Below are 14,322 nucleotides of genomic sequence, written 5' to 3' on the forward strand. Positions count from 1 at the left end.
TCTCTCTGAATCAGATGGCCATTTCTTCAAATTCTTATATCATACTCATTGATTGCTTGTGTGTGGTATTTTTAGAAGGTGATCATTCTGCTTGATGTTTAGTATGGATGGCATGTGTGATTCAGAATCATATGACAAAAAGCCTATCAATGTATATGATTTGAAGAGAATTAGTTAGATTAAAGGACAAGTTCACCTTCATAAACATAACGATTGAGAGAATGCAACAATATTAGTAAAACACATCAGTGAAAGTTTGAGGAAAATTGGACAATCGATGCAAAAGTTATGAATTTTTAAAATTTTTGTTTTGGAACCGCTGGATGAGGAGACTACTACAGCTTGTGAGTCATATGCGTACAACAGTATAAAGAAAATATAAAGAAAATTCAACATATTTTCACTTTTTTCGCATAATAAAAGAGCACTTGACTTGCCTCTTTCTAAAGGCAGGGGGAATAATATTACCCATAACATTTGTCGGTAACGAGTCGGGGGAATGTGTACTTTTTTCATAGATGAAATTTTGTGAAATTCTCTTTATGTTTTCCTTATATTGTTGTACGCATGTGACATCTAAGTTTTTCACACACTGCAGTAGTCTTCTCATCCAGCGGTTACTGCACAAAAACTTCAAAAATTCATAACTTTTGAACGGATTGTCCGATTTTCCTCAAACTTTCAATGATGTGTTCTACTAATATTGCTACATTTTCTCAATCCTTATGTTTATGAAGGTGAACTTGTCCTTTAAGAGCCAGTTAGTCAATTATTGTTGTGTCATATGATTTAGGCCTACAAACATGCATTTACTGCACTGTATTTTGTCAACATAATCACATCTAACCAGGACTATATGACACTTCATGCACTGTATTTGTCAACATAATTATATCAAACCAGGACAAGCCAGAAGCATATATATGCTTTTCTTGCATGAGGTATTGGCAAGACATCATTAGAAATACTGACAACAAATTGTAATTTTATAGGGCCTGAATGCATGACCAGAAAAAATTATTGAAGTAACACTGGGACCCCACTGTTGTGCAATCTGCTACCCATGCCACAATTTGCCATTAGTAGCTGATCGAGGAATTTTTGTTTATGTCTATCACAATTTGCGTCATGATTGAAATTGTCTGAATCATGGAGAAATTATGATAATCATATCATATCTTGTCTAATCTCATCAAATCTTGATGTCAGTTGTGGCAATCGCGTTGATGGTAGAAAAGCTTTGGATTGTTCAAGTATTACGGTACCTCTGATCAACGCGATTGCCACAATTGACCTCCAGGGCCCCATTTCATAAAAGATGTTAGGATAGCGACTCTTGCTGGAATGGCAACTTCCAATAGCAACAGCCAATCAGGAAGCTGGATTCTTGTCATTACTATGACAATTGCCATTCCAGCAAGAGTTGCTATCATATCAACTTTTTATGAAATGGGACCCAGATCTGACAAGATTTAATTCAGACTGTGATTTCACTCGTGATGCAGATTGTGATGGACATAAACAAAATTCAACACCTACTAATGGCCAGTCGTGCCATGCATAACGAATCGCACAACAGTTGGAACCAAGCATAAGAGAGGGACATGAAACGAGAAAGTTATGGAATTCAGAGGACAGCTGTTTTTACCAAATACACTCAAATCCAAAGACCTGATGATGTCATCGCTTCACAACTTTCATATAAGTATTGGATTATATGCAAAGATATCAAAAATAATGTTTTTGGATGATGATTTAGCAACCACAACCTTTCTCTGCCAAAAGTCACTGTTGCTAGGTTATTACGTACTATTATTATTTTTATTAACTGCAATGAATTCTTGTCAAAACAGGAAATCTTGTGAAGATTTGTGAACGGTTTAAAGGGAGACTTGTGATTTGATGACATCATCACCTCTGCCAAATTCAAGAATGTGATTGCAACTAAAATAATGAACTGTAAATATATATACAATGGGAAACTCTGGGGGACATTTCATGAAGCAATTTGTGACTTTGTTTTCTATTTTGACATGGTGTTATAAATTGCTGAAATCCTTGCATCTGATTGGCTGAGAGCAAATTTGTCAGAAAAAAAAAATCTGACAAAACGTTTCATGAAATGCCCCCCTCAATTTAAATAAATTTCTAATTTCAAGTTCAATTTTGATGAAAGTGCCACCGTTCTGTTCATCTTCAGTAGTATCTTCAGTGATACCAAGTTTTTACTAAAGGGCCATTCTCATTGCAAAAAATCGCGATATGAAAACTCGCGATGTTTTACCTTTGTGTCCACATTGGCAGGTAAACATCACGAAGTTAGCTCCGGTGCCAACAATCGCGATCTTTCATGACGTACTGAGCATGCCCAGTTTACTCCAATCGCGCGCTCGGCCTTTGTTTGGGGTCAAGCGGATACTGAAGTCACGTGAGTAATATCGCGATATTTCTGCTGCGTGCGTTCTCATTGCAAAACTCCTTACGAAGTTTCGCTCGAAGTTAGAAAAATCGCACTCCGTCTTGCGATTTTTCGGGCGATGGTTTAGTGATAGTTGCTAGGCAACTTTCACCATAACTTCTCGATATTTGTAATATTGCGAGTTTTCACCTGCAATGAGAATGGCCCATAAGCTAACATCAGGTTGTAAAGCCTCATCAAGCAGCCTTGAGAAGCCTGTTAGCTCAGTATAAACAGAATACAGAAGATATCTGATCTGATCAGGTTCTGAACCCACCTACAGGGTGTGGATTCATAGCCGTCTGTAGCAGCCTGGAAGAGGCTTTGCTGCGGAATAAATGGTTACAGGTTTTGGGAAGTTTTTTTTTTTTTTTTCTGGACAAAATGGACGAAATGAGCGAAGGATGTAAAAATGGACATTTTTGCCTTGAGACCAAAAACACTGACTTCAGTCAAAATGTCAGTGATTTAATGCTTGCACTTCATTGCATTTGTGAAATACAGTCTAGCCTGCCTTAGCAGCCACCTGTCTATAGCAGCCACCTGTCTATACCAGCCACCTGTCTATACCAGCTACCTGCTGTAAACAGCCATTCAAAGGAAGCCAAAACCCAAAGAGAATGTGGATTGAGTGAAAGCAGCGACATTAGTAGAACACATCAGTGAAAGTTTGAGGAAAATCAGACAATCGATCCAAAACTTATGACTTTTTAAAGTTTTGGTGTTGGAATTGCTGGATGAGGATACTACTAGAGGTTATGACGTCATGTGTGGACAACAATATAAAGAAAATATAAAGGGAATTCCACAAAAATTAATTTTTCATGAAAATTACACATTCCATCAATTTGATACTGACATATGTTCAGGGTACTGGGTAGTAATTATTCCCCCTGCTTTCTGAAAGCAGTTAGTCAAGTGCTCTATCATTATGCTAGAAAAGTGAACGCATGTTGAATTTTCTTTATATTGATTTTATAATTGTTGTCCACCCATGATGTCATAAACTCAAGTAGTCTCCTCATCCAGTGGTTCCAACACCAAAACTTTAAAAATGTATTTTTGTAACCTTTGCATTGATTGTCCGATTTTCCTCAAACTTTCACTGATGTATTCTACTAATGTTGCTGCTTTCACTCAATTCACATTTCTCATTGGGTTTTGGTTTCCTTTAAAAAATCCCTCTCTACTCAAGAAAGAAGCCATGTTAACCCGTTGAGGACGAGTCCCAAGTATACTCGGGCAAGTGTCTACGGAAAATGCGTGTTGTAGCAAAACCAAACCGTCCTCAACGGGTTAAAAACCCTGTCTATAGCAGCCACATGTCTACAGCAGCCACTCTTTAGCCCCCCTTGGGTCGCTGCTATAAACAGGTTTGAGTGTGCAAATATTATTTTTTTTGTTGTTAAGAACTAGCTACATATTTCCCTCATAACAATGCATCTTCTCTAATACATTGTAACATTCAATATGACAGCAGGTGAATTGCCACATATTTAATTTAATTGATGTGAGCCTGTTTTCATCCTATACCAAATATCTACGTGGGAGCTTCAGCACTACACCTGATGAGCAACCAAGCTAGGGTCCACAGAATGCCACAAAATTGATTTCTCACAAACTCACAATGCATAACAATGAGTTGATGCTGGAGTCATCAAAACATACTGCAATGCAATTAACCTGTTTCCTCTCTCTTTCTCTCTCTCCCTCTCTCTCTCTCTACCCCCTTCTGGTGACCTACATGTACATGAACGTGAGGATAACAGTTTATAGAGTTACAAAATGTATGGTGCAAACAGTTCTGTGCTGTAGAGTACAAGTGCCTATGTAGTTTAGTTGTCAGGCTGAATTTATCAAACCTTTTGTGACTACAGTGTATATTTACAAATTGTATGTATTTACAACCATATAAATAATTATGTGTGTGTGAATACAATAAATGGTTACTTGTGGTACTTGATGAATGTGAATGCTTACTACTGTTACCTCAGCACTATGGCCAAATTTGTAACACCCACATATGATTTGTAATGGGTCAAAAGCTGTGTCACGTAAGCCCTGTTTTAACAGAGCCTTTCAAACTAGAGTTACCGCGACAACGTATAGGTAGTGTCTTGGTTATCTTTTTTTTACCCTGCCTGTTCAAACAGTCCCAGCGAAATGTTGCTCGGACGTTGCCGTGGTAACTTTTGCCAAATTCTACCCCAGCAAGCTAGGGTAATTACCCCAACATTACCCTGACAACTCGTCTATTAGAACGCTCCTGTGGTAACATTCCTTTGATACACTCAACACTCATGCGCAACATTGCAGACAGAGAATGCACCAGTCACATGCATGGATTGTAATCACTGATCTCTATGTAGTTGAGACCAGTGATTGCCTATTACTTGATGTGCACAATCTAGAACAATAGGTTGCGCAGGCTGATGGGTGGGGTAGTCGCATCAGTCGACACATCCTCTTCATGGAAAACCTACCCAGAGAAGGTTTTTGGTGTGTGTTTGTTAAAATGGTACCCCTCTCTTTCTCCTGTGCTTTTACTGTCTGAGGCAAGGAATTCTGCTCCGGACATTGTCCAGACGTTGTCAGGGTAGGTCGGCTAAAACAGGGTGTGAGATTTAGTACATGGTCAAGTGGATACATGTATGTATGATAGGCACTGCAAATCATGTCCTTCCTCATCAGAACAGAGACATAGTATTCATGGCATTATGAGAAACATCACCTGCAGTATTATGAGCATTTGCAGAAACACTTTAGAATTTTGTGAGAAAAGTTGATTAATGAACACTTATGATATGTGACTGATATTAAACATTGATTCCATGACTGCAGAAACGTTAGCTGAATACATCAAGGAATTATAAGGAAAATCATGTAATGTGTCCAAACATTATGGATATTAACATTTTTGGTTAAACTCATGAGTCATGCAATGAAAATGTCAAAACAATACTACACATTTTCAGTTTTCTGGCATAATGACAGAGCTCTTGACTTATCTCCATTAGAAGGCAGGTAGAATGGTATTACCCTTCATATTATAGCACAAAAATACTTGTAGGCAACGAGTCAAGGGAATGTTCATGTTTCGTAATAAAAAGCACAATTAAAACATCTCGACAGCAAGGCGACTAGCACTTTGGCAGGAATACATCTGTTGTTATGATGATTGCTGCAATTAATGAAACCCGACAATGATTGCAAGTATCGCCATGAAATAGAGCCTGGTTGTCAAATCAATGCATGCACTGAATATTGAATATATATATGGCATTGAAATAAGAGCTACTATATTATTAAAGATTTCTTTGTCATGAGCAGTCTAATCCCAATCATCATGTCCAATATGTACTAGTTTTCAAGTGTACAACTTTGCCTGGTGTTTACATTGCATGATAAGATGCTGCTACATGTATTAGACATTCATTAATGTTCATTGCTTTTTTTCAGAGTAAAATTTTAGTCATAGACAAATATGGATAATTGTAGTCAGCTGAATTAATTTCTTGAGATGTACACACAGAAATGTATGATAAAAGTTGTGATTTATCTCCTTCTGCCATGGTAATGTAATGTCGATACTGTTTAGACACATCTACATTCAGATTTAGAATTTACAGTGAATGATTCAGAATTTTTGTAGCATGTTTTGTTGTGTAACGTCACCAAGATCATAACTTTTCTATAGTTCATGTCTTACTGTTCATCATGATTGAAACAGTGATACTGAACTTAACATGATTAGTGCCAATGTACTCAAAAGTTACTTTGCAGAATACAAATAAAGGAAGATTACATTGCAAGAAACAGACGTAGGATATTTACAAAATTACATGTAACTTGTATCATCATATGCTGTTTGGTTAGTTCATGTAGATGCATGTATTTCAAATAATGATACCATATTTATTCGAATATGTGTTGACTCTTTAAATGGCTGAAATCTGCTGAATTTACAAATCACTTACAATGTTTTAGGTAATCTTTGTAATGTTGAAGCAACATTGTTGTAAATGTCAATTTATGAAAAGATGTTGCATTTCTGACATTAATTAGGGTGTGAATGATTGAATATGTTTCCCAAAGGAGAGTAGCTTGTGGAATAGCAGAGCAAGAAAAGAGTGAGACCCCCTGTTCAGACACAAGCCAGTTTATACCAAAACTCGATAAAGAAATGACATAATTTGAATCATCGTATAGCCGACAGACCATTCAGACGCGGTTCAGACGCTAACCTTGACTGTTCTGGAAAACGTCGTATAGATGCTCAGTTTCCCACTGCGCATGTTGTTATGGTTATGACGTGGCCGCTAGCAAGAGAAATAGGGTTACCTTTCGCGCGAACTCACGTAAAAGCCCCGCCCAGTTATACCGTTCTATGGTCGCCATACGTTCAAACGCACAATAGACACGATGGAATGCTGATTCGTTATTAAATTATGAGCTAGGATTGTTTTCCTCATTGATGTCAGAAATCAGAGGAAATCAAATTCCCTCCCCCCCCCCCCCCAGCAAAAAAGAAAAGAAAAATGATAGCAATAATGATTATAGAATAAACAAGAATCACACAATCAAGGAGAGCTTGGAGGTCTGCTGGGGATGAATGTGGGATTTATAACTCACGAAAATCTTGTACATCCTCTAATTTTACAAAATATGACTTTGCAAACATATTGGCTATAATGTCCGTTTTGAAGTTCACATTAACAGAGTGCAAGCGAGACTTATTGAAGTTTGATTATTTCCAGTGTCAAATGAGTGTGGATAACCCTTGTTCTGACGCTCATGATACATCATTAAGGATGTTGATAGTAGCTTCCAATTGTTATGGTTGCATTATTCATTGTGTGCAAGGTTACTTTTCTGGTTATCTGATGTACACTGAAAGTCCTGTTAAAGGTACAGTTTACCTTTGGGAGCAGTGATTTAAAAAAATGTTTGAGTTATCACATTTGATGCATGAAATGAGGTAGGCTATAGTTGTATCACAAAACATCCTACCATAAAAAGATTTTGCAATAAAGCCTAAAATAGGAGGAGATATCACTATTTTTCTCAATAAACCATAACTATAGATAGTTTAGTCTAGAAACAATTTTATCATAACTATTGTTCACATTTTGTGTATTTAACAACACTTACCATTCACCATACTGATGCAAATTTGTACAGTGGTTGTTTCTATCCCTAACTCGCATTTTAGAACTATTTTGAAGCACTAAAGCTAGGTTTTTGTTTTGTCTGCAAATAGTAAATAATGCCTTTAAGAGAAAGAAAAGAAGAAAGCCAAATGATGGTTTCAGGATCTGCAGTGGGAATATGAAGTATGTAACTGTACATGCCATATATTTAGCGAGTCTGATTTTTCATGAATCGGGGGGGGGGTGTTTCATCAACGCTTGTCAGCGCCGACAACTGTCGGCGCTGACCAATTTCAGCAAAATCCTTGGTTTTCATTGGCTGAGATGCTCTGGTAACTGACTGTTACTATGGTGATTCAAGTTGTCAGCACCGACAAACGTTGATGAAACACCCCCCAGGACATCCTGACAAGTTCACGAGGGATTAAATTCGCAATAGTGGAGCACTGTGCTGAATGGACTAATGTATGCGTGCATGTCACATTCATATCCTGAAAAGAGTCACTATTTTCGTGTGTGTTTAAATTTGCAAATAGCACCTGACTTTCGAAATTCACAAAAATAAAAACCTCATGAAATATTTGGCATATAGTATCATTTGTATTTTCTCTCTCTTTCCCTCCACTCCTGCTCGGTATTTCATGTTTTTGTATGGTTTTTGTTTGTTTGTTTTATTTTTACCAGATTTCGTCTATGTATAACTAGAAATTTATCTCTATCTCTGTTCCCATTTCCCTCTTTCATTTATAACTGTTTTCATCTGGATCTGTGCATTTACTTTCTCTATTTTACCCTTTTCCCTTCACCCTCTCTCTGATCCTATACCTTTCTCTCCTACCAAATGATTGTCAGGAATGAAAGTTTCTCTTTCATCTCACTCTTGGGTTGCCCCATGCGTCCTTTCTTTCCTCACGTGTGTCTTATTGGCTGAATACCGTATGATGTTTTCCCCCTTGCACAGGGGGTATCTGGCTGTAGAACCATCATCATAGCATATTGGTCAGTGGCAATCAAATTATTATTGGCAACCAGATCTGGAGGTTAGGTTGAAACTGAGACAGAAAGAAAGAGAGAGACAGAGAGACAGACAAACAGACAGACGGAGGGGGTGGGGGTGGGGAGAGAAGATAGAATGACCGTGCTTTCGCTGTTTGATCTCAGGTGCCACATACTGTGATCTCCTGTCAGCGAGCCCCGCTGAGCGAAGGCAAAGATGCGTGGGTGCGGAAGGGGATGCGTTCTACGCTGCATTCATTTAGAATATGATGCAATTTGTCCCTTTGTGAGCCTATTGGCGCTCTCTCTCTCTGAGAACTTGCCTGATGGGGAGAAAATATGCGCTCTTGCTGTGGTAGTTGTGATATATATATTATACAGATATACGTATCAAGCCTTGGAATGTATTAATCATATTTTAACATTTCTTTCTGATGTCATATGCTCAAGGCATTTCCCCATGAAAGCTCCATTGTGTTTACATAACAATGAATTATTCCAAAATTAGCTAACTGCCACTATAAGTGGGGGATTATTCATATGACCAGATCCTTGATTGTGGAGATGAGCAGGATTAACTTGTACCATTCCACAGGGATTTCTGTGTGGCATATCCACTTCAGTGGATTCATAAAGACTTGTTTTGACCATGTTTGCTAAACATGTCTTCTATGGATATCAGCAAGTGGAACAATGTGACTTTCATGTTCCTAGAAAATGCTGGTAATTCTGTAGTGTGTGTGTGTTTGTTTGTTTGTTTGTTTGGGGTTTTTTTTTAGTGTGTGTGTGTGTGTTTTAATTTAGAAAGTGATTTTCTTGCCTGATCATTTTTGTCTTCCGTCTGTCTTCTGTTATAAGACCGCTATATTTACTGGGAGTTTCCTGAAACTGCACAGTGCATTTTCTTTATCAAGTGCTGTAGATGTTATATGAGCCGCTGATACAAGCTCCTATACTGAACAAGGTCATCTTGTTGATTCTAAGATCATCTTCCACTTCTGTAGTGTAAAATGTGCAGCTTTTTATATCGTAGTGAAAACAGAATTATATTATTACTATTATTCTTTTAAAAAATAGGTATGATTCATGATTTCTCATTATTCATGTCAAGAGTTGATAATCAATGAAACTGATACACAACTCATCGTACAAAACCAACAAAGTCAGGTACATATGTCTGTTTAACAAATAGTACCTATGGATTAGTGTTTTCTTTATGATGACATGACTGATGAAAAGATGCTAGACTGCCAACCCAGGGATAACATTATTTCTGAAAAACACCTTTTTTTTTGCTACTTTAAAATCTGCAAGCCTGTCAAAATTTGATTCAACTTTTTAAGTCAATGGTTCTGCCATTTTTATGAACCTACAGCCAGCGCTTTTTAAGTCATTTCTATTTGCATGTGATAGGGATCACTGCCCGATTCCACAACGATAACTTCCCTCTAAACCTTTCACCAGTTGTTTAATTCTGCATTTGCCCACCTACCCACAATAAAACCACCTCAAAGAGACTGATGCGATCTTAGATACCAAACTGTGCAAGATGTCATAATGTACTTTTGCTCATGAGCTGCAGGGGTTTACCACTGCTGAAGGTACGAGGTGATGCAGTTACATACGTGTATGTATGCAGGCTGGCATTGTGTTTGTCGTGGATAATATCCTCCAGTCTTTATATGCAATTGCTTTTGCCCATGCTTAAATATTAATTCATATTACACCTTCTACCCACATCTGTGAAGTTATCATTTTGATAGTGCGGTATATAGTTCACACTGTTAAATTTTTTCATATTTTGAAATGTGAGATAATACGGAAAACCTCATGTAACTGTTAATGTGTGGAAATAAAGCAAGTATGTTTTGGAGTTGCTGTGAAACACGATATTTCGCGGCATGAAATTTTTGCGAATGGGAGCAGACGGCCTTATTAGCAGCATGACGGCCGACGGCCTTATTTTCGTGAGTTGCCTGTAACATTCAATGCATATAGTGTAGACAAGATCTATAGCGTGCATTTTAATTTTGTGAAACTCGGCTGTTGCAAAATTCATGAAATTAGAATGCACGCGAACATTCTTCATTTTACAGTAACTTGCTCAGAGTAAACATACATTTGTACATTGTATTTTGTTCATAAGATAGGGGACAGAATCTGAACAAAAGTGATGTGTATGAGGAACTTTCACTCATTTGGCTGTAAAACCAGTAGCGTTCGTGGCATGAGACTTTCACAAAGTGGAGCCGATGGCCTTTTTCTCGGCTTGTAACTTTTGCAAATTGCCGACCGTGATGGTGTACAGCATTTTTCCCGGCATTCGATGCATTGTGTAGACAAAAACTTTCACATGATATTTACTTTTATGAATCTTGGTGCCTTGTGAAATTCGGGCAAGTTTCCTGCATTCGAAAATTTCTGGTTTTACAGAAATTTAGGTAAAGTCTGGTAGGGATGATGTCAAACAACCAAGTACAGTATTGCAACTTGTCGGTAAATGAAATATGAAAGAACATGTAATTCTTAGAGGAATTCACAGTTTATTTGATGAAAATTGGTCTTGAAATGGCCTAGACATCCAAAAAAGCAATCCTAATTAAATGAGACAGGCCACAACTTTTATTAGGATCTCTTTGTTTTGCCTTGTTTTGGGATATCTCAGTCATTTCTTTACTGATTTTCATCAAATAAACTTCTAATTCCCCTTAGATAATAGAATTGTATGCTCTTTAACATTTCATAGAGTGGTTTCTAAATATCTCACAAAATGTTAAAAGCTGAATCCTCACCTCAACCAATACTAGTAGGCGTATTCTATCCCTTTAATATTCTATGTCATGGCCTGGAAATACCTGGAAATACATAGAGTACATAATTATGTATGTACAGAAGCAAGAACATTACTGTTTGGTTTGTGTTCATCAGGTATTCATGCTGATGTTAAACAGCAATTTACAGATTTAAATGAAATGGGGCCACTTGGGGATGTCAAAGGGTATCTGTATTTTCTAGAAATCACTTCAAAGTTGGACTTTCTCATGAAACTTTGTACATGGTACATACATTGTAATTAGTGATTAGTAGGATTGAGATGAAACTGCTTAAAGATCAGGGCCACTAGTTCCTGAAGGGTCAAGTTTTCTGTCTTTAGATTGACAATAACATGTGTTATTATTTGTAGAGTCACATTAATCATTTCATCAGGGTTGTATCAATATGCACAGTGCAGTTTAACTGGCTGTACACTGTGTGTAGGGCATAGTGTAAGAAGATTAACAGGGTCATGTATGATACACGGAATGGCCTGCAGTAAGTATCATGATTTTGAAGGGTCACTCGTGCTCACTATGCATTTGTTTTTCTGTCAGATTTATGCATCAACCTCAGACTACTATTTTTGTTTTAATGAATGCATTTTACTGTTTTTGCCAGTTTGATTGTGATTGAAGAGGACTGTGGGGTTTCCCCCTCTGCTGCACTGCCTGCCAATTATAATATCACATAAATCCTGTTACTATGACAACTGAGGGAATGTCTGAGGTACAAGTATTAGTTTGGATGGTTTGTGTGGCAGAGTAAGATACTGTGTGCACTGGTGAGCATTACAGAAAATGAGGCATCCTTGATTTAGGAAATTATCCATCATCAGAGGCATGTGTTCACAATCAATAAAACAGATCTACACTGCTCATACCAGCAACTGAGCAGCAGACCGCACTGTGATACTGTGTGTGGGCGTTATGCCCGGCATTGACTTTTATTGAAACAGTGTTTCTGCACAGGGCAAGACGAAAGAGCTTTACATCCTGAGATGTGCTGTTGGGTTTCTCACAAGAGAACTCTTGAAGGTTTTAGATTTTTAGTCAAATGATGTTGTCCCGTAAGGGATCTACAATGTGCCACAGTTCAGAATACACTGTACATACAGCTCAGCTTATCTTATGCCAGATGAAAGTAAATCCACCCTCCCCCTCGATTTGATTGATTGATTGAGTGATGGATTGATTAATTGATTGTCTGTCTTCAGTGTGCTGTTTCATGGGTATTTTGAGATCATAGTTGTTATTATTTAACCACACTGAATAATTTTCAAGTAAAGCTTTCTTATTCTATGCCCTATTGTGATGAAAAAGAAGGAAACAGAAAAGCTTGAAAATCCTGCACTGATACATTTAAAAAGAATGTATTAAAAATCTGTAGTTATGTTGAGTTTGTGTTAATTCTTCTTCTTTTTTTAATATTCATCTTGTTCACAGTGCTGGTCCAAAGGGAGACAACATCTACGAGTGGGTCTCGACAATTCTGGGTCCACCTGGTTCTGTATATGAGGGTGGCGTTTTCTTCCTCGACATTCACTTCTCGCCAGACTATCCATTCAAGCCACCGAAGGTAATTCTAACATCTGTCAAACTTCCTGCTATGCGCTTCCTCAAACCCTTTGCATGCCAGAGCATATTCAGGCCACTCAAGAAGATGTCAAGGATTTACCTTTCCCCTTTTTCCATTTTTCAAAGGAACGGCTAATAAAAGGTGGATGAGAGTATAGACACGCAACGTCTGTGTCCTACAAGAAGATTAGATAATGTAACAGACTGTATTTCATTGTTTGCAAAATGAGCGTATTGTTCGTGCTGGCCGAGTTCTCGTGTAAAGTGAACCAGAAATGAAAGTGACAACAGTAGTCCCTAAAAGAAGTCAGCATTGCAAATGCAATAAAGATATCGGTGCTTTCAGTTTGGTTTGAAAATGCAACAACATTACTGCAGCATTAGAGTGTCAACTGATCATAGGATCAACACAACAGCTGATTGTGGTGAGCATCACTGGGCGGGCATGAACAGTACCACGACCAATACTTTCCACAAACTGTGGCAGCCCTATCTTTCCATGCACCCTCATATCTACTGCTTTCAGTGCAACTGTTGGGTAGACACTACAATGTATTCTGTGTGTGACCTGAAAACTAGGGCAACCCCATTCACTTTGCAAACTTGACCTGTGAGCTTGTTTGTTGCAGGGGTGTAATTTTGTTTTGTTTTGTTTTGTTTTGTTTTTTGTCCCTATTTCATGTAATACCCTGTCTCAATCCACACTGATTAAGATTATTTCTCTTCTGGTATGGTACCGTGCTGTGTTGCAACTCTTGTCAAGATTCTACAGTTGTATGTATTCCTTTCCTAGAAAGTGACCATATGTTCTGATGTCTCCCAAATATTAAAGGAAAAAAAAATGCAGAGAGTGGTCAAGTAATGGCAATTCTGATACCAAGCAAGTGATAATGATGCCAATGCAAGAGACCGAAATGAAATGAATGTTTATTAAAATATGAAATGTAAGTGCTGTTCATGGCCACAGGTCTCCACTGCTTAGAGTTCGATGTGAACATGCAAACAAAAAGTGAATGTTCCATGAGGTAGATGAGGTCCCACTTCTTTGAGCATCATGTGAACACGTGTATAAAAACAATCTGCAAACAGCATGTAAAACTATTTGCGAGCCCCATGAGCAGGGTTCATGCTGGGATTCAGAATGCTGTGTGAATGTGGTGTTTGAGTGTCTGGTTAGCATGCATGGTTTGCCACGCTAACCCCATGCAAACAAAGAGCTCTTTCAGATCGCTCAAGGAACTTGTTTGGCAACGTGGCCAGCAACTTGTTTCGTGTTGATTGAGCAATCTTGTTGGTGTTTTTTTTTTTATGTCTGAATATAAACTAA

The 14,322-nt window shown here is 37.9% G+C and overlaps 1 protein-coding gene across 1 annotated transcript in view; it reads left to right on the forward strand.

Moving 5' to 3' along the window:
• Positions 1-14,322, forward strand: part of LOC139717021 (ubiquitin-conjugating enzyme E2 E1-like) — a 74,701-nt gene that overhangs the window by 48,430 nt on the left and 11,949 nt on the right. The window contains exon 4 of the mRNA XM_071628538.1: positions 12,864-12,996. Within this exon, the coding sequence (XP_071484639.1) occupies positions 12,864-12,996 (133 nt within the window). The remainder of the gene's footprint in view (positions 1-12,863; positions 12,997-14,322) is intronic.

The sequence above is a fragment of the Diadema antillarum genome, unplaced genomic scaffold (genome assembly GCF_040938485.1).
Source record: "Diadema antillarum isolate AM-2024a unplaced genomic scaffold, OU_Dant_1.0 scf00000071, whole genome shotgun sequence".
NCBI lineage: Eukaryota > Metazoa > Echinodermata > Echinoidea > Diadematoida > Diadematidae > Diadema > Diadema antillarum.